At 39.9% G+C, this 21,791-nt stretch overlaps 1 protein-coding gene across 1 annotated transcript; it reads left to right on the top strand.

The window, feature by feature from the left end:
* Positions 1-6,000: 6,000 nt before the first annotated feature.
* Positions 6,001-9,557, top strand: Iswi (Imitation SWI). The gene is made up of 4 exons (XM_065235728.1): positions 6,001-6,152; positions 6,304-6,557; positions 6,629-8,999; positions 9,066-9,557. Exons 1-4 carry the CDS (start codon positions 6,102-6,104, stop codon positions 9,474-9,476), a joined length of 3,087 nt encoding a protein of 1,028 aa, XP_065091800.1. The 5' UTR covers positions 6,001-6,101; the 3' UTR covers positions 9,477-9,557.
* The last annotated feature ends 12,234 nt before the right edge of the window (positions 9,558-21,791 follow it).

The raw sequence follows: 21,791 nt of genomic DNA, 5'->3' as shown, positions 1-21,791 counted from the left end.
CTTTGCCTGACGAATAAACTTCTAATATTTAAACAAGTTTTTAGACCGGCCATGCTTTACGCTGTGCCAATATGGTCTAGTTGCTGCACTACCAGGAAAAAAGCACTTCAAAGGATTCAGAACAAAATTCTGAAAATGATTTTGAAGTTGCCTCCCTGGTACAGTACAACCGAAGTACATAGAATTTCGAATGTTGAGACTTTAGCACAAATGTCCAATAAAATAATTAATAATTTCAGGCAAAATCGTTGCAATCCTCAATTGCAACGATTAATTACTTTATACTTAGATAAGATTTAGTTTTAGTTTTTAGTTTTAAGATATCAATTGTTATACTGACATGCAGGTTAAAAAAACCTGTTTAAAATACTGAATTGCCAAGACATGAACAATGTAAAAACACTTAGATATATATCATAACAATTAAGGCTGGTACGTTACTGCAGTAACTGGAGCTCCTAGGTTAAAATGAAATGTAATTTATTTTGAATTTGGAACAAATAAAGAGTTAAAAAAAAAAAAAAAAGAAAAAGCAAAGTAAATATTGCAGTAGAATATTTTTTTTTCAATCTCAATACATTCTTTTTCGGAACACCTTATCTTATGGAACAATATCAAAGAAGGATTATTCAATACAGTATCATTGTTGTTAGCTATATTTAGTTCGACTAATCATTTTAATGAGTGTACGATAACATCGTTGAAAATTGTTTCAAGAATATATGAAGAACAATCATGTAAGATGTATTTTATTGGAAGCGATATTCATCCCAGAAAAACATGCTAAAACAAATGTTTGTTGTTGGATTTCTTAAAAGGCAAATCTCTATGACTATATAATGATTGGTATAGATCTGTTTACAATCTTTAAACGTCAAACATCAAAGGAAGCTATTACAATGAGATATACATGTTTTCCTATCCTGCAAAGTTAAATGACTGTCCAATAGTTGCTACATGTCTGTTTACACGCAACATATCAACAAACGTCAAAAATCGTTAAAAGCAACTCCAATAAAATAAACATAAATATCTTATACGATATATCTTTTAGTGAGCAATATTCATCAAGAAAACAGGTATATATTACTGAATTTTCTCATAGTGCAACTTATATGATTTTCCATTAGTTTCTATATGTCTGTTCGCACCCATGACATATCAACAGTTTTTCACCATCTAGGGGCATCCCACTCTAAACTTTGTATTTCTCGCATTATACTTAGGAAGCTCTTACTGATATCTAAGATACCTGAAAATACTTAAAAATACTTAAGAAATATTTAGCGCTAGTTTGTTACCACCGTTGCTAGAGAGATTTCTTTCGATAATTTACCCGCTGTCATCTGGGATTTGGTGTATGCGTGTTTAGAAAAATCAACTATAATTGTGAAATGTATTCCTTTTTTGTAGGGATCGAGGAAGAGCAATTTCGATTCAAGGAATATTACATTGCCAAACCGATTTATCTGTCATTCAAAGGGAGAATAAGGAACTATTTGGAAAGTTACTATGGAATAAACTGCGTGTGGAACAAAGTGTGGAAGCAAATCCTCTAAACAAATTTTTCTATCCCAAACCATCTCTCCATAAAAACATATTTTTTGTCCAACAGGATCTTGATCCAACGGACGATAGCTTCAGGCATTTACGTTGATTGAAGCTGAATAAGAAGTTTTGAAAGATTTCCGCACCATCCGCACGTATAACATCCGGAAAGCCACATCTCCTAGATTAGAGCCGAATGAGTTTATTGTAGAAGTTAATCACATTTCCTCGGATTTGGAACCTTCAATGCTTAAGACTTATTATTATTAAGGCTGGACATGATCATACCAACATATTCGCTTGGTGTTAATTTCGGAACCGCTCTCTAATTAATTCCATCATTCATCAGAAACGGTTGTTACGTATTAAGACATAAATATGGGGATATTTTGAAGAATAGTTTGGCATTTGTTTGGGGAATAGTTTGAAATAAATTCATATATTTTATCTTAGGATTTTTTTACACGAAATGGAAACAAATAAATAGCGGGTTTGAACTAAATCGTTGTATTTGGTACATCAATTATTTGAAATAAATTGATATTTCAGAATAAATGAATTTTTCCTTGTTATACTTATTGGTTTCGAAGCCTAAAAGTGAGAAATTCATGTTAATTTCATATAAAGCCTTCGGTTACTATCAGGATACTCACTCAGCTTCCTCATCAGTCCGTCGTAACTCATCTTTACAGATGTAAGTTTCTCAAAACGCAGCACGATACGACCACCAGTGGCAATTGCAATCACTTCAATTTCTAGTCAACCAACCCAACAACTTGCTAGCAGTTACACTTCATTGTATTGCTATTGTTCTCTGGTAAATAACCAGCGTAGTCCTAGCATTCTTGACCAGCATAAAGTCAAGAATTTCATACTCATACAGCTTGCGGTTCAGACTGGTTGGTTAGAAAGGCCAACGACACCCGCACCATTAGCCTACAGCTAAGTTATAGAACTCCAAACTTTGAAACCTTACTGAACAGCCAGTTCGAAATTATAAATAATTAACTGGTTTGCTGAAAGAAAACTGGTCTTTGATGAAATGTTTCATAAGTAGAATTAAAATACTTACTCATACACATGATTACACTACTTCCTTAATTTTAAAACAGATTGAAACTAGCATCAATAGTACGTGATTAAACGTAACGGAATATACAACAACAAACAATTACATTAGTAACCGCTCACTACGATTTAAAAAATCAAAAACATAACATACTTAAAAATACTTAAAAAGACTTAAGAATACTTATCAGATACTTTGAAATACTTAATTGATACTAGATCTATAGTTTAGAGTGGGATGCCCCTAGTTCACCATGAAATATATCAGACAATATTCATATACATCTTACCTATCGCTAACCACGTTCGAAGCAAAGTATTATCAAGTACTAAGTATGTGAAATTACGATAGAAATTATTCCATATCGCAGTCATAGTTTTTAAGTGATAATCCAATGGAGTCTATCAATCATCACATAGAATGAATAAATCTGCTGACATTGGTATGTTATAAGATGGATCCAATAAACGGTACATGTCGATTTGTTTCAGTGTACATTTTCAGAAAGAGAACTATATAAGAACGTTTTTACTTATGATTTGAGAACATTAATAATAATGGTTATGGTAGTCAGTAAGGTCCATTAATGGTTTTGTATTATCGCTCAACTTTACGTGGAATATATCGTGAATTGGTAATCAGTAAATTACAGGCCACTGCGAAAAAAAACTGTACACGGCCAATGAGATCAACGCAAATTTGAGTACAGTGTACTCAATATCGAAAAAGTGCAGGATGAGTAAATTTGCCGCATGTTTTCCTGTGGAAAACCTCAAAAATCTGCCCTAAAATAAGGAAAATTTACGAGAATCCAATCTTTGCTTTTCTCATATTCGGAACATGAGGGAAATTTATTCAAAACTGAGTTCCTGCACTTTTTGCGATTTATGAGTGAACTAACCTCAAATTTGGGTCGTTCTCATTCGCCGTGTAGTGCTGACTCAGGACAAAACAAACTTTGCATGCGGCGAGAGACCGAGGGACAACAATTTACATCGTGATGAACTTTGATTCTAATGTAACGTTTGGTTCTGTTGTCATTGGATGTATTCTGATGTTTTATGCGTGCAACAAATTACATCGTGATGATGTTTGATTCTAATGTAACGTTAGGTTCTGTTGTCATTGGATGTATTCTGATGTCAAATTTTACATCGTCAAGACGTTTGATTCTGATGTAACGTTTGAGGCTAATGTATTTTTATGTACTTGGACGTCACACTGAAGTCTGAATACATTAAGGTTACAGCAATACACGTTAAAATTTAATGTATTGAAGATGTCTGCTGATGTTTCCTACATTACAATTTCTATTCGGGCGACATTACATTTTTTTTGCTGTGCAGCAAAAATATTTTACTGGATGGATTGCTGGACTTTCAGCTCGGTATAATCCGGCACAATTGACCAATGCGGCATGAAATCACGAAAAAATTTGACTTTGGGCCATGCCGTGTTTACTTAAAATGAACACATGATGTAATACTCGCGTAGCTTTAGAAAAGGTCCTATGAACACGCAGAAAAATCTATTGTCGAAACAAACATATTTGAGGTAAATTTAAACGTAAACTCTGTTTGTTCTGGCCACAAAAATAAAATAGGTTCATTTCAAACGTATTCCGTAAACGTCATGTGATATCGATGTTTAAAATAAAAATAATGCTACGTTTATTTTAAAAATATTCGTGTTGAAAATAAACTTAAATATTTTTGTATGATTTGACAAATATGGGAACAAAAATAATTATGTTTATTTTAAACATACTGTTCATTTTTAAAACAAACATACATACTTTTAAATTATTTTAGAAGGTATTTGAATGCGCTATAAAACAAAATAATTCGAAAAAATATCTGCAGACTGTGCATCTAAATTCCAGCCAGTTTTCGGAGTCGATTGAGGGTGGCCGGTAGGTAGTGGCATCCCGGTCCGGGATCAAATATGGTGCCTCCACGGTATTGGCTTCTTTCTACGGGGAAGGGGGAGGAACCGGAATAGATTCAGAATCCATTTCGGGTTTTCGTTTTTTTTTTCGATGTGATGGGGGAGGGTCAAATGACGATCGGCGAAACGATGGAGTGACGTTGAATTGTGGGGTTTCGCCTCGGGCTCCGCTGGTTTTGTCGAGCTGGAACATTATTTGGATGATTGCCTAGATGGGTTTCCTGATCGATGACTTCGGTTTCGCTGCTTGCGGGTCGTTTTCGGTTGAGTTCCGAGGAATAGCAGGAGCTAAATTCTGCCGAATGTAAGCAAGAGAAAATGTGAAGGCATGACACGCTAAAAATAGTTTACTCAAATCATATATTGTTGAAATAAACATGCTTTTGAATTTAATAAAAAAATACACATTGTTGATGCAAACATGTCTTCAATTTACTTTGAATGATTAATATGTTTATAGAATGAACCTTTATATTTTTGATTTTAATGAAAAAAAAATTCGTTTCTGTGAACTTTTATAAACAACTTGTTAGGCCCTTTTGTCACGAACCGAAGAACACCCACGCAAACCAAACCACTATCGGAAAGGGGAGAATTCACCCTACCCGATGGTGCTGTTGGTTTGCATGAGCGTACTTCGATTCGCGCGAAAAATATCTAACAAGGTTTGTGTACATAAGTTGATAGGCCGTTTTTAAATGTTACGCGACTATTATTCATGTGTTTATTTTTAGTAAACACGGCACCGCTCAAACGTCAAATTTTTTCATGTAGTTCATTCCGTGCATTGGTCAATAATGCTGGATTTTAAATAAAAAATGGTTGTGTACTCTACACGGAGAAAAAATACTACCCAAAATTTGAGTTCTTTTTACTTAATATTGACTTCAGCCTCTCACTTGCACTCGTTATTGTTGTCAAAAAAGGAACGAGAGATTCGACCCAGCGATATAGTTCAGCCCAATAAGTTACTTGTGAGTAAATTACATATTCTTAAATTTGCGTGAATTAAACTTAATTTTGGGTAGAATACACTTAAGAGTAGGTAATTTTTTTGCTGGTGTTAAATGGAAACTACTATATGCGATTTACTCAAATTTGGGTTATTGGGCTGAACCCCGGAATTGAGGGAAAAGTACTTAATTTTGGGTTGTTTTTCATCTCCGTGTATAGTCAACATGGAGTCTTTTCAATTCAGTTTTGCGTATATTGCTGTTGTCGTGTAATAATTTCAAAAAAGTCTCCACAGTTTGCTTTGGCTGGCTTTCGCGCTCAAATAATACTCAGCTGACTCTAATGTCACCGCGGAGACCGCGGCTGTCAATATCGCAAGCCTTCAATACGGCGCAGTTGGTAGTACCGATACAATCTGTCATCGCATTTTGGCATCCATTTTTCTTTTGGTGTTAACTGTGCAAACTCAAACAAAGTCGCCGCTCTTTTACTAGCGCTGTGCCTGTCGTTTTTTGTAAGTGGTGAAAATTTGCAGTTTTACCGTAAAAATCTGCTGCAAATAAGTCGATAGTTGCCGGAAATCATGTCCAAGGAAGAGGAGCCCGTCGAGACGGGAGATACCAATGAAAATTCGGTGAGTTAATCAGGGAAATTTATGGATGAAAGTCACGAAATTTTTCGGTCGAATGATGAGAGAGAAAGGACGCCCGCCGCATCGCATCGTAGTTATAGAGCAGCTTTGTGATGTGAGTGGTCAAAATGACAGCTGATTTTCTGTTTTGTAGAATGAATCCACCTCGGATACGACGTCGTCGCATACCAAGGAGCCGGATTACGATGCTACGTTGGAAACGGACCGTGGAAAGCGATTCGAGTTTCTGCTAAAGCAGACGGAAATCTTCGCTCATTTCATGCAAGCTGCCCCGTCGAAGGGAACGGGCAGCCCGCCGGCCAAGGTGAAGAGCAAACCGAAAAAGAGTGAGAAGGCGCCCGTCGCCACCACTACCGCAGGTGCGGACGCCAGTGGAGATCCGGGAGAGTGAGTGTTTGGGATTTGTTTTTGGTTGAGGTTAGGTTTTTAACAGAATATTTTGTTTGTAAATATTGCAGTCATCGTCATCGGAAAACAGAACAGGAGGAGGATGAGGAACTGTTGGCGGAAACGAATGTCAAAGCAAAAACGGTGTTCCGGTTTGAAGCTTCGCCGCTGTACATCAAGGCTGGGGAGATGCGAGACTATCAGGTTCGAGGTTTGAACTGGATGATTTCGTTGTATGAAAATGGTATCAACGGAATCTTGGCCGATGAGATGGGGTTGGGAAAGACATTGCAGACGATCTCGTTGTTGGGTTATTTGAAGAATTTCCGAAACAACCCAGGACCGCATATTGTAATCGTGCCGAAGTCGACGTTGCAGAATTGGGTGAACGAGTTTGCTCGTTGGTGTCCTTCGTTGAAGGCGGTGTGCTTGATCGGTGACCAGGAAACGAGAAATGCGTTCATCCGGGATGTGCTGATGCCCGGAGAGTGGGACGTTTGTATCACCTCGTACGAGATGTGCATCCGAGAGAAGGCCGTATTCAAGAAGTTTAATTGGAGATACATGGTGATCGACGAGGCACATCGTATTAAGAACGAAAAATCCAAACTGTCGGAAATTTTGCGAGAGTTCAAAACGGCCAATCGTTTGTTGCTGACGGGAACACCGCTGCAGAATAATTTGCATGAACTTTGGGCACTATTGAACTTCCTGTTGCCGGACATTTTCAATAGTGCAGACGACTTTGACTCGTGGTTCGATGCGAACGAGTGCATCGGTGATAACAAGTTGATTGAGCGTTTGCATGCTATTTTGAAACCTTTCCTGCTACGTCGATTGAAGTCGGAAGTCGAGAAGCGACTATTGCCGAAGAAGGAGGTGAAGATCTTTGTAGGTTTGTCCAAAATGCAACGCGAGTGGTACACGAAAATTCTGATGAAGGACATTGACATCGTCAACGGAGCAGGCAAAATGGAGAAGATGCGTCTGCAGAATATTCTGATGCAGCTGAGGAAATGTACCAACCACCCATATCTGTTTGACGGAGCCGAGCCGGGACCACCCTATACGACCGATTATCATCTGTTGGAAAACAGTGGAAAGATGGTTGTTATGGATAAATTGCTTCTAAAGTTGCAAGCGCAAGGCTCTCGAGTGCTGGTTTTCAGTCAAATGACCCGCATGTTGGACATTTTGGAGGATTACTGCTACTGGCGTGGCTATCAGTACTGCCGTCTAGATGGTCAAACGCCACATGAAGAACGTACAAAGATGATTGACGACTACAATGCGGAGAATAGTACGAAGTTCATCTTCATGCTGTCGACCCGTGCCGGTGGATTGGGTATCAATTTGGCTACGGCCGACGTTGTCATCATTTACGATTCCGACTGGAACCCTCAAATGGATTTGCAGGCTATGGACCGCGCCCATCGTATTGGTCAGAAGAAGCAGGTACGTGTATTCCGGCTCATCACCGAAAATACCGTCGAGGAGAAGATTGTCGAACGGGCGGAAATCAAGCTGAAACTGGACAAATTGGTCATCCAGCAGGGTCGACTCGTTGATAACAAAACCAATCAGCTGAACAAAGACGAAATGTTAAATATCATTCGCTTCGGAGCTAATCACGTGTTCCAGTCCAAGGATTCGGAAATCACGGACGAAGATATCGATCGCATTCTGCAGAAGGGCGAAGAGAAAACCGCAGAAACTGCAGCTAAACTGGACAAAATGGGTGAAACATCACTGCGCAGTTTCACCCTGGATACAGAAAATCCCGAAAACCGTTCGGTCTACCAGTTCGAAGGTGAAGATTATCGCGAAAAGCAGAAACTGCACGCCTTGGGATCCTGGATCGAACCACCAAAGCGCGAACGTAAAGCCAACTACGCCGTGGACGCTTACTTCAAGGAGGCACTTCGTGTAGCCGAACCGAAAGCTCCCAAAGCTCCCCGTCCTCCGAAGCAACCGATCGTACAGGACTTCCAGTTCTTCCCGCCGAGATTGTTCGAGCTGTTGGATCAGGAAATCTATCACTATCGCAAAACTGTCAACTATAAGGTTCCGAAGAATCCGGACCTAGGTCCAGAGGCAAACAAGGTTCAACGGGAAGAGCAACGTAAGATCGACGAAGCGGACCCGTTGAGCGATGATGAAATGGTCGAGAAGGAATCTCTACTGACGCTAGGCTTCACCAACTGGAACAAGCGTGACTTCAATCAGTTCATCAAGGCGAATGAAAAGTTTGGCCGAGATGACATTGAAAACATTGCCAAGGAGGTCGAGGGAAAGACGCCGGAAGAGGTAATGGAATACAGTGCAGTCTTTTGGGAGCGTTGCCATGAGCTGCAGGACATAGAACGGCTTATGGCGCAGATTGAGCGAGGCGAAGCGAAGATTCAGCGTCGGGCTTCTATCAAGAAGGCACTCGACAGCAAGGTAAGACCAAACTAACTGTAACAGTGGATGTACTGTGCTTGAGTTATTCATACCTCCTCTTTCTAGATGTGTCGCTACCGGGCACCATTCCACCAGTTGCGCATCGCGTACGGCAACAACAAGGGCAAAAACTACACCGAAGAGGAAGATCGTTTCCTGGTGTGCATGCTGCACAAGCTGGGTTTCGACAAGGAAAACGTCTACGAAGAGCTTCGAACGGCTGTTCGATCCGCCCCGCAGTTCCGCTTCGATTGGTTCCTCAAGTCGCGAACGGCACTGGAACTGCAACGTCGCTGCAACACGCTGATTACGTTGATCGAGCGAGAAAATCAAGAGCTGGAAGAAAAGGAACGGCTTGAGAAGAAAAAGAAAACCGGAGCGACCGGTGGCGCACAGAAGCCAGCTGCCGGGAAGCGTAAGTCCGAAACGGCCACCACACCAAGCGATAAGAACAGCAAGAAAAAGAAGAAGACTTAAGGTTCACGGAGATCCCCATTTTAGCGACTATGACTAACAAACACATTCATAGTTTTACACAATAGAAACTAGCGATAAACATATATTAGTTACGATTGTGCTTTTTTTATACAGCATTGCGTGCAGCGACTCTCGGAATGAAGTATTCTTGTGTTTTACATCAGTGATTAATTTATTATCGAGTATTACTACTTTACGTTGTACATTGGTGTGTACTGTCACAGTAGGATCAGGCCCCATTATGCTAGCACTGATCTGCAAGTTCAATAAAAAATGAACAGCAACATAATCCTACTATAACTACATATTTTTCAACATGAATCCACAGAAACGCAAGAATTACAATTATTCCTCACTAAAGCAAAAAGACGTCGGTGGTATTGAATTTAATTTTGAAAGAAATGCCTATTGCGATGGCCCTTATTACGGGTTTCACAAATCAAAAATGGGAATCACAGGGCTGGTAGCAGGTCACTTGTTAGAGCAACCGTACCAATGAGTAAATAAGGCACATTTACCAACCTCTACCATAACGCTACTTGCGAACCGGGGGTTGCTATTCAGGTGGGGGAAATAGCAATCCGCACCTTGGGAAGTAGTGAGTTCATAAATTTAGCAACCCGGTAGCAACGCATCAGACGGTTGCGCGAAGATGAACACTAGCCTACGGCTAAAAATCTCCTAAATAAAGGAAAAAAAAAACGGTTGCTATTTTGAATAAACGTCAAAAGTTTGTTTTGCCGGTGTGGAAAATGGTAACGTAAATTATGACTCTGATAACAACGACCGGTGTGGAGAGGAGTGATTAAGCCAAATTAAAAACGCTGTGCGTAAGTAAAATAGTGCCGCAAATGACAAACGACTGGTAGGGTTGCTCTTAGTGGCTAGGTCACTATTTTGAAGTCAGCTATACACTCAATGAGCTGGATTACCGAGGTGAAGCAGTCGGTTAAGGCTCTGAACCATTTGGCGATTTTTTTTTTAACTTTTGGTTAAAATTTTACAGATGGAAAGTTATCGATTAACCCTGCTATCCGAGCATGGTTATTTCTGACAGACAAGAAGTTAAATTTTGACGACCGTTTTCACATAACACTGAGTCTATGTGCGTTTCACGTAAAGCTTGAGATGTCCACATGTAAACAAAAGAGTGGTACGTACACTCAGAGCGGTGCAAATCATGGCAGCATAATAATGGGCTTCGGTATTTTTTAAAGAATGTGGCAAGATGTAAGTACAACATTATGGATTATTTGATTCTGTTTGACAAAAACAAACTGACTGTTTCATCGTACTCAACAGAATGATGTCAAGCTGTCCAGCAGTTTCTTCATCAAGGGAGAAAAGCATCTAGGCCCATCTTCATGATCTTCCAGATTTGTGCTGCGTTTCGAATAAAAAAATGCTGATGTAGTTTATTTAGTAAATTTTAATAAATTAAAGGAATATTACTATTATTACTTATAATACCGCGAAGATTTATTACATATTAAGGAAATATTTGTATAAACAGTGTCAAATATTGACACTAGAATCATCCAATGAATGTCACCGACCAAAACACGTAACTTCTATGTGATAATCCTATGGCGGTTAAGTTTCATAAAATGAGTACCCCTACATGAGAATCACATAGCTCTTATGTGAAAAGTACGATGGAAAAAATCTACGTATGTTTTCACGTAGCATTAATGTGAAAATTATTCAGAGTATACGCGTTCTGGCTTATGTGTCCCACACTCTGAGAAATCGTCACGTCCGATTTACGTGAAGACATAGGTGGTTTTCGTCCACCCTATTTTTCATGTAACTTTTACCGGAATTGCACGTAGTCGATCAAAACTCAGCTTCGATTATCTACGTAATTATTCAGGTAAATAAGACCTGATTTTCACGTGCTGCGTGAAATCGAGGTGAATACTACTGGAAAACTGGTAACTTTTGCGTGGTATTCCGTTTCGTTTGAAATGTTTTTCACGTATTTTTTACGTGAATTTTGAATGAAATTCTACATATAAAGAAGCAGTCAATATTATGCAATTTCATCGGGCATATGTAAATTTCACCACCGTCTGAAATTATAAATTTAGAAAAAGGCTACATATAATCATAAATAAATTAATTTAAATGATTCAAATTACCGTCCAATATTTGTAGCAAGCTGTAGGGAAATTTTGAATTTTTGAAATTTCCTTCCACCACGCTTGGTGACGCCTTATTGACTATTTTGCGTTCCTAGAATCTCACGTAAATCTAAATAAAATATTAAAGTCCCAAACACACAAACACAAATGCACTAAATCTGTTTACGTGAATAACCGGTCGATTTCGCCAACATTTTTAGTGGCCATGACGTGTAATACAGGTCAAAGTTATTAACATTTGAGATTTTCTAAATACAGATCAGTTACGTGATATTTCACGTAAATCGGATGTGGGGATTTTTTAGAGTGACAAGAAAAGTCAAATTTTACTCCAAAAGTCACTGGGGGTTATTCTGAGAGTCGACGTGACTTTTGATTTGCACAGAGAGTCACGTTACTGTGAATTTCCACCTGGTTCAAGTGGGAATCCCCCAACGCTGTAGCTTGCAGCTAAATTATTACTTACCTATTGGAGCTCCTGGGAATGAATGGCCACGAGTTCTGGGTTTTCAAATATACGAAGCATAGCCTACTTTGATCAAATCGACATAGAGTGTACGGGTGTACGTCGACTTTAGTTCCGTATACATTTCTACCGAATCATTAATACAGCTCATTTCACACTTTCTTAAGCAAGTAGAATTGCAATGGAATCAAATTTTGCGGATAAAAGCGCTCAAAGGAATTGTTCCGGTGGTTGGCTCAGTGGGTTCTTGTGTGTCCCATGCAGTGTTGGCAAAATCAGAAATCAATTGATATTTTTCCGCTCTCATGCGCTCGCAATATAACGCGTGATATTGGAGCAAAATATCATGCTTGATATTGATTTTACAAGCTCCTTTGATATTGCGAGACTATCCACAACGTGCAAAAATCAAGCTGAGAGTTGACTCGACACAAAAATGTTTCCATTGCACATCGTTTTTTTAGAAAGAGAAAGCATAGTTTGCTATCTCTTTTTAATCTTCACCGATGGCAGATGCGAAGGGACTGCTGTAAGCTGTTATGGAAGTTGCGGTTGCATTCGGGTGTAAAGCAAAAATCATTAAAATCAATCTCACCACAGTTTGGTGAGATTTGCAGTTGGTGAGTTTAGTTAGCATGATATTCCGAGCTGCGATATCACAGCTTGCAAAATCAACCGCAGTAGTTTGCTTGTTGATTTTTGTCTACGAAAATCAAGCGTGATCTTGGGCGTTGGTGAGATTTGATTTTTTGATATTTTCGCAACACTGGTCCCATGCACGATGCAATCTGGTTGTGCCGTCGCTGTGGTTTGGCCATATGCTGAGTGGTAGAGACGTAGCGGTTGTGCATAGGAGTGCGGAGTGTCTGACGCATTGGAAACGACTAGATTAATTCTACTTCCGAGGTCCTGCCATATGGTCAATTGATTAGCACTCGTAGGGAAAAAAGGTAATTTGAAAGAAAACGAGTGAAGAACGCAAGTATTCGGCGGTCTGATCGCTAATCGAGCCAAAGTAATGTGTAATGTGGGAAGCAATACTTGGATAATCAAAAATTTGTTATATCTTCTTTGTAACGGTTTTGAGGCTGGGACTAAATTCAGATATAGGACATTGAGATCCATTCGGTCTATTGGCTGGTTCCAACCGGTTCCACCCTTCTGCCTTCTACAGCTTCTTGTTTGATTGTTGTGTGGTTAGTTTGTAGTGATGTTATGGGGCGATAGTGTATTAAGATAGGGTGTTGGAAACGAGTCTGAATTTATACTAATGCGTGCACACACCTCATTATTTTCTATAGAACTATAAGTGTGTGCACGCATTAGTATAAATTCAGACTCGTTTCCAATACCCTATCTTAATACACTATCGCCCCTTAAACGCTGTCCAGATTGGAGTGTTATAACATGTTATAATGGTTGTCAAATAATTGCAACACAGAGACCACCATCAAGATAGCGCTATAACATGTTATAACTCTGTAGTCTGAACGTACTATTAACATCACTTACCCACAGACAAACAGACATAACTCTTAGAAGAAAATTCTTCAAAAAACATCGTCAAGCCTATTTTGCATGCACACTAGCACCAACAATCAATACGAAACTAACGATTTTAAATTGGCTCACTACTTGACTAGCCTATTGGTCCCAAGCAAACGATTAACGTATCCCATTCTAGTCGAAATTCTAGTACTACACAATGTTTGTTTTGTTTCGCTATGAAAGTTTGACAGATAAAATGAGGGGTTAGTGGATTTTCCAATGTTTCGAGGGGTTTAGCTTGGGACCGAAGAGAGTACCAGAGCTGGGCCAAAAGTTGAGCACATTTCTTCGGAACCTTCTGGTCTTAGAGTTACCTCTATGCTAGCACCATAGAGGTAACTCTAAGACTAGAAGGTTCCGAAATAACGTGCTCAACTTTTTGACTCAGCTCTGGTACTTTCTTCGGTCCCAAGCTAATCGATTCACCTCTCGAAACATAGGAAAATTCACTAACCCCTCATTTTATCTGTCAAACTTTCATAGCGAATCAAAACAAACATTGAGTAGTACTAGAATTTCGACTAGAATGGGGTACGTTAATCGTTTGGTTAGGACCAATAGGCTAGTCAAGTAGTGAGCCAATTTTAAATCGTTAGTTTCGTATTGATTGTTGGTATTACTTCATCTCTATTGAGAAATGATGAAGTATTCGGTTTTGATACAGTTGTCATTCTTGCCTTCATCGCAAGGAATTGATTCTAATTGAAAGGTCCCGCTATTTATATCGTTCGGAATGCTGGAACACCCTCTAAAGGCGCGCCCCTTTGTCAGTCAAAATTGGATTCCTTAGCAACAAAATTAAAGAATGACACCGATAGTGACCGTGCATTAGAACCCTTACTTGGGTAGGAATCACATAGATGAAGACTATCTAACTCATTTTTTACTTGTTTCAAGATCATCCTCGGTCCAAGCAACCCGAGGACTTATCACTATCAACAAGGCATAAAAAGTAACAAGGACTAAGATGTGCTCCTTTGATTACTGAAAAATCCTGTTCCCCTAGTTTGAAGTAGTCAAGACTAAGAATCGGTGGTAGATCTTACATCCCGTACACACTTCATTTAGCTCGGTAAAATCTCCAACAGCCGATTACCTCGGCATTTACTTTTGCTGATATATCTGCAAAACATCTGTTTGTTAGCTGATATCTCAGCGTAATGATATTTGTTAGCTGAGTCTCGGCAATTGTTTTACTGAATCTCAGCAAAATTAATTGCAGAACTACTCGGCTGTTGGAATCTCGGCGAAAATTTTTAAGTGTGTAACGTACCACGAAAAGGTGATCTACCCACGTTACGGGGCGTGCCTATGGTTACTTGGGTGGTGTTATTAATATGCCGCGAATACTCTAAATAGTCCGAGTCAAATATCCTAAAATTACGATGATTTCTGCCGTGATTAATTGATTATTTTACTGGAAATTTGTCATTTTTACCCAAACTCCACAAACTCCTAGCCGAGCTCCTACACGCTATTCTGGGGCTACTCATTTTTGAGTTGAATACCACTCAGTTTGGCCAAAAGAGAAGTTATCAGAACATCAGAACAAATGTTATTTACTCTAATTTTGACATCTCCTTTTGACACAAGAATGAGTAGAGTCTATTCCGTGCGGATCTATTTGCTTTTTGCTGAAGGAAGTGTTACTACTACCTAAAGCTACAACAAATTTAAACAGCACTTTTCGGTGCTCAACCTGTAAAATTTCTACCTTGTTCAACTTTATTCCTCTTCGATCCTTGTTTGGACCCTACCCGAGGTAATCCTTCTTGGATATCGATTTGGAAAATTCCTCTTCGATCCTTCAGATTCTTATAGTAATCTGCTTGGAAGTCGATTTGGATAAAAATTTACTGCCGCCATGGCGCCTAAACGCAAAAGAAAGGGGCAAACTCTTGACCCGTGATGCATTTGCTCTTTGTGAAACTTGGCTCTCTTCAGATATAGATCTTCCTTTTTATGATTTTAACATTATTCGACTGGATCGTGAGGATTCGCGTGGAGGAGGGGTACTTTTGGGGATCAAAAAGTGCCATTCTTTCTATAGAGTGAATCTTCCACAATTTACAGGTATTGAAGTTGTCGCATGTCAGGCTATTATTAAAGGTAAGAGCCTTTGTATTGCTTCTGTTTATATTCCTCCTAGAGCCGTTGTTAATCGAAAACAACTTTCAGATATATGTTCAGTACTTCCTGCTCCACGGTTGATTATGGGAGATTTTAATTCCCACGGTACAGGCTGGGGGGAACTGTATGATGACAACCGTTCTACTTTTATATATGACCTCTGTGATAACTTCAATATGACAATTCTTAACAATGGAGAAGTAACACGTTTGGCTGGACCATCTTCGAATGGAAGTAAATTAGACCTCACACTTTGCTCTAACTCATTATCGTTGGATTGCACGTGGAATGTGATCCAGGATCCCCACGGTAGTGATCACTTGCCGATCAAAATTTCGATTGCCAGTGGGTTCAATCCGTCGGAATCCGTTAACGTCGCGTACGACCTCACTCGTAATATCGATTGGCCAACGTTCAAGACCGCGATAGAGGAAGCCGTGTCGTCGGTAGAAGGGCTTCCACCGTTGGAGGAATATAACTTCCTCTCCAATCTGATCTTGGACAGCGCGCTTCGAGCTCAAACTCGGCCGGTTCCAGGAACGTCTTTGCGTAGGAAACCTCCTTCCCCTTGGTGGGACCACCAATGCACTGAGGTTTATCGTAAAAAGTCCGACGCGTTTAAGCTTTTCCGGAAACGTGGAACACCCGTGTATTTCGAAGCGTACTCGGCTCTTGAACGTGGACTCAAGAGCCTCATCAAAGCCAAGAAACGCGGATACTGGCGGCATTTCGTGGACGGATTATCGCGCGAAACGTCGATGAATACGCTTTGGAACGCGGCGCGAAGGATGCGTAACCGGTCTTCGAACAACGAGAGCGAGGAGTACTCAGATCGTTGGATTCTCAAGTTCGCGCGAAAAGTATGTCCTGATTCCGTGCCGGCACAGATGATTCCTCGCGAAACGACGAATTCTGTAGACGAGATCAGCCAGCCTTTTTCAATGCTGGAACTCTCACTCGCGCTCCTTTCGTGTGGCAATTCGGCTCCGGGGGCTGATAGAATCAAGTTCAACTTGTTGAAGAACCTCCCAGACGTCGCTAAGAGGCGCATGTTGAACTTGTTTTGTCAGTTCCTGGAGCTCAATATTGTTCCGGATGATTGGAGGCAAGTGAGAGTTATAGCCATTAAAAAGCCTGGAAAACTCGCTTCAGATCATAACTCGTATCGTCCCATCGCGATGTTATCGTGCATTCGAAAATTGTTGGAGAAAATGATCCTTTTTCGCTTGGACAAATGGGTTGAGACGAACCACCTACTCTCAGATACTCAATTTGGTTTCCGTAGGGGCAAGGGAACGAACGACTGTCTCGCGTTGCTTTCCACTGAAATTCAGTTGGCTTTTGCTAATAAAGAGCAAATGGCTTCTGTATTCTTGGATATCAAGGGGGCTTTTGATTCAGTATCCGTTTAAGTCCTTTCAGACAAACTCCACGCTTGTGGCCTTTCTCCATTAATAAATAACTTTTTGTACAATTTGCTGTCAGAGAAACATATGAGCTTTTCTCATGGAAACTCTACAGCTTCTCGATTTAGTTACATGGGTCTCCCCCAGGGCTCATGTTTAAGCCCCCTTTTGTATAATTTCTACGTCAGAGAAATTGACAATTGTCTAAGTGACAACTGCACGTTGAGACAACTTGCAGATGACGGCGTAGTGTCTATGACAGGGCCCAAAGGGGTCGACCTGCAAGGACCCTTACAGGATACCTTAGATAATTTGTCTACTTGGGCTATTCAGCTAGGTATCGAATTCTCCACGGAGAAAACTGAGTTGGTCGTTTTTTCTAGGAAGCATAGCCCAGCACAACCAAAGCTTCAACTTTTGGGTAAACCGATCACTCATTCTATGTCCTTCAAATATCTTGGGGTCTGGTTCGATTCAAAATGCACCTGGAGATCCCACATTGAGTATCTGAGACGAAAATGCCAACAAAGGATCAATTTTCTCCGAACAATTACCGGAACGTGGTGGGGAGCCCATCCGCAAGATCTTCTAACGTTGTACCGGACAACGATTTTATCGGTTTTAGAATACGGTAGTTTTTGTTTCCAGTCGGCGGCAAAAACTCACATCATCAAACTGGAACGTATCCAGTATCGTTGTCTTCGTATCGCGTTAGGATGCATGCACTCGACTCATACGATGAGTCTAGAAGTGTTGGCGGGCATGTTGCCACTATCGGATCGGTTTTCGGAATTGTCCCTCAGGCTCCTCACCCGTTGCGAAGTTATGAACCCACTCGTAATCGAAAACTTTGAAAAGCTTCTTGAGCTGAACCCTCAAACTCGTTTTATGTCATTGTACTACGTGTACATAACACAGGATGTCAGCCCTTCACAGCATAATCCTCATCGTGTATGCTTCTCCGACTTCGGCAATTCAGTTAGTTTTGATTTATCTATGACGCGGGAGATTCGTGGGATCCCAGAACATCATCGTTCCATGATTGTTCCGTCAATTTACGCTGCAAAGTTTGGCCAAGTTGATTCCGCAAGATCGTTCTTCACAGATGGATCACTAATAGAGTCGTCCGCTGGTTTTGGTATTTTTAACGAATTTCATAGCGCCTCTCGAATGCTTGAAGCTCCTTGTTCCGTATATGTTGCTGAGCTGGCGGCAATACATTATACGCTAGAAACGATCGCCTCACTTGCACCAGATCATTATTTTATTTTTACGGATAGTCTCAGTTCTGTCGAGGCTATTCGCTCTATGAGGCCGGTAAAGCACTCCTCGTATTTTCTCATGAAAATACGAGAGCTTTTAAGTGCTTTATCTTTAAGATCTTTTGTCATCACCTTTGCATGGGTCCCATCTCATTGCTCGATTCCGGGCAATGAGATGGCTGACTCACTTGCTAAGGTGGGCGCTATGGAAGGCGATATTTACGATCGACAAATCGCCTACGATGAATTTTTCTTCATTTATCGTCAACAGTCACTCGTCAGCTGGCAGAATAAGTGGAGTGAAGGGAGTTTGGGACGATGGCTATTCTCGATCATCCCTAAGGTGTCGAAGAGTTCTTGGTTCAAGGGGTTGGATGTGGGTCGAGAATTCATTCGTATGATGTCTCGCCTCATGTCCAATCACTATTCGTTAAACGCTCACTTGTTCCGTGTTGGGCTAAAGGACAGCAATCTCTGTGAATGTGGACATGGTTACCAGGACGCAGATCACATTATTTGGTCTTGTGCTGAGCATCGCGGAGTCAGATCTGAACTGTACGATTCCCTTCGGGCTCGAGGTAGACAACCTAATGTTCCAGTTCGGGATATTTTGGCTAGACGCGATCTGGAGTTTATGAAACTCATATATGTTTACTTTAAGAATATTAACATTAGATTGTAAGTTTTATTAACCTTGTGTTTAGTTTGTATTTTGTACGTGTGGGTTTTTTTTATGTTTGTTTTCAAGATGAATAGAAATTAGTTCATGTTTTAGGATTAATTAAATATTTGTATCGTAAACCACATTTCAAACCTCCCTCTCCCTTTTCCCATCAAAAAAAATTGTGAATCCCCCCCACTAACCTCGAGACAACCGCGAGTATCCGGTCCAGCTCCTTTAACATTAAATATAAGAAATCAATATGTATAACAAAAATGATAATTCGGCTCTGTAAAGTTTATTCGATTGAGCCTGTACAAATAAAGTAATTAATAAAAAAAAAAAAAACTCTTGACCCCCCTTCTGATGAAATTAATTTGAGTAATCAATTTGATTTGCTCACGGATGATGAGAATGATCCATCATCCAAGAAAAATTCTAGTAAACTTTCCCGGCTTAATGCCAAGAAGGAAAAGATTCCCCCTATTGTGATAACCACTACCGATTTCCATGCTCTTCGCATGGAACTTTTGAATTTCGTGAAAGTTAAGTTTTCACTACAAATTGGACGTCGGGGTGAATGCCGTGTATTGGCTGAAACCTTGGACGGATTTAAATGTCTTCTCAAGTATCTTACTGAGAAGAAGCACAAATTTTTTACTTACGACACCAAAACTGAACGTGTGTTCAAGGTTGTCATGAAAGGACTGCCCAGTGGTGAATCCCTGGATCAGATCAAAGATGAACTGGCAAAATTACTTGGAGTTGTGCCACTCCAAGTAATCAAAATGAAAATGAAATCCCGTCCTGGCGATTCACGCAACGGGATTTCTAATGATTTTTATTTATTTCACTTCAAGTCTAGTGAACTAAACAACCTTAAGGCCTTAGAAAAAGCTAGCCTTATGCTCCATGTCCGAGTGAAGTGGGAACACTTCAGGAAGACTGGAGGAAATTTCCAAAACCTCAGGAGGAAACTTCCTAAAAATTGCTACATGCCAGCTAAATGCATGAATTGTGGTGATTCCTCTCACGCAAAGGACGACTGTCTTGTGAAGGAAGATCCTAAGAAATTTAAATGTTCAAATTGTGGTGAAAACCACAAATCCAATTTTTGGGAATGTAAGACTCGCAAAGCGATCCTACAATCTCGTTCTAACCGTCAGGTAGGAAACGCTCCACGTTTCCGACCAGGTACAAATTCCTCTGCTGTTAACAACGGTCAGCGAGGAACAAATTCTACATTCGTACCCGTTGGTACAAATATCTCCCCTGCTTCAAATGTTTCATCTGTACCTACTCCCCTCGCTGCTAACAATGTTCAGCGAGTTAATGGAGCTACCTATGCTGCTATTGCAGCGGGTAGAAATCAAAATACTAACCAACGTTCTAACGGAAATTTTGACAATTTTGACTTAGGAAGCATTACTGCCCCTAAAATGGAATTTTTACAGAAATCATTAATTGACATGATTTCTGATATGCTTAAATCTAACTCCATGTTTGATGCTATTCAAACTGGAGTAAAATTTGCAAATAATATTGTCATGACTTTAAAATTCAGTAATGGATTTTAAAGCATTAAATATTGTAAATTGGAATGCTCGATCTCTTAAAGATAATGAAGACGAGCTATTTAATTTTTTGAGAGTACATAACGTGCATATTGCCGTTATAACTGAAACGTTCCTTAAACCTGGCCATAAGGTTAAGAAGGACGCAAATTACTTGATTTATAGAAATGATCGTCTTGATGGACCCTGTGGTGGCGTTGCCATCATTATTCATAGACGAATCAAACATAACATTCTTTCTTCATTTGAAACCAAAGTTTTTGAAACTTTGGGGGTTTCTGTTGAAACAAAATTTGGACAACTTACGTTTATAGCTGCCTATTTGCCATTCCAATGCGTAGGCCAGCAAAAGAATTTTCTCAAGGGTGACCTCCAGAAACTTACCCGTCATAGGTCTAAATTCTTCATTATTGGTGATTTTAATGCAAAACACCGCTCATGGAATAATGCTCAAAGCAATTCCAATGGTAATATCAACAATCAATACGAAACTAACGATTTTAAATTGGCTCACCACTTTAGTAGCCTATTGGTCCCAAGCAAACGATTAACGTACCCTATTCTAGTTGAAATTCTATTACTACACTATGTTTGTTTTGATTCGCTATGAAAGTTTGACAGATAACATCAGGGGTGTATGGATTCATGCAGAACATGCAGGGGTGAGTGAAATAGCTTGGGACTGCTTGGGACCGTTGTTCTGGTACTGAGTGAGCCAAAAATAATAATGATTTTCTTCGGGACCTACTAGTCTTAGAGTTACCTCTATGGTAATATTCTGTTTGATGATTGTTCTGCAGGTTATTACACTATTCAATATCCAAACAGCCCAACATCCTTTTCTTCTGCGAGAAATCCCGCCACTATTGATTTGGTCTTAACTGATTCATGTCAACTTTGTAGCCAACTGGTTACCCATGCTGACTTCGGTTCTGATCACCTTCCAGTAACTTTTGAAATATCCCAAGAAATAATTTGTAATCCCAACAGCTCTACTTTCAATTACCATAGAGCTGATTGGGAGCAATATCGAACATTTATGGAATATAACTTCGATCCAAACATTCCTTTGGAAACCAAAGATGAAATTAATTATGCTCTTGAATCTCTGACTACTTCTATAG

Source organism: Ochlerotatus camptorhynchus, unplaced genomic scaffold (assembly GCF_037179485.1).
Source record: "Ochlerotatus camptorhynchus isolate MF236.1 unplaced genomic scaffold, CSIRO-AGI_Acam_v1.1 ptg000503l, whole genome shotgun sequence".
Taxonomy (NCBI): domain Eukaryota; kingdom Metazoa; phylum Arthropoda; class Insecta; order Diptera; family Culicidae; genus Ochlerotatus; species Ochlerotatus camptorhynchus.
Note: the sequence above shows the minus strand (reverse complement) of the source record. Positions and strands in the feature narration are given on the sequence as shown.

Excerpts from the sequence above, each read along its gene's own strand:
- Iswi (XM_065235728.1), top strand. The coding sequence starts at position 6,102 with ATGTCCAAGGAAGAGGAGCCCGTCGAGACGGGAGATACCAATGAAAAT. Across the intron at positions 6,153-6,303 it reads GAGATACCAATGAAAATTCG|AATGAATCCACCTCGGATAC; the intron begins GTGAGTTAATCA and ends TCTGTTTTGTAG. Across the intron at positions 6,558-6,628 it reads GCCAGTGGAGATCCGGGAGA|TCATCGTCATCGGAAAACAG; the intron begins GTGAGTGTTTGG and ends TAAATATTGCAG.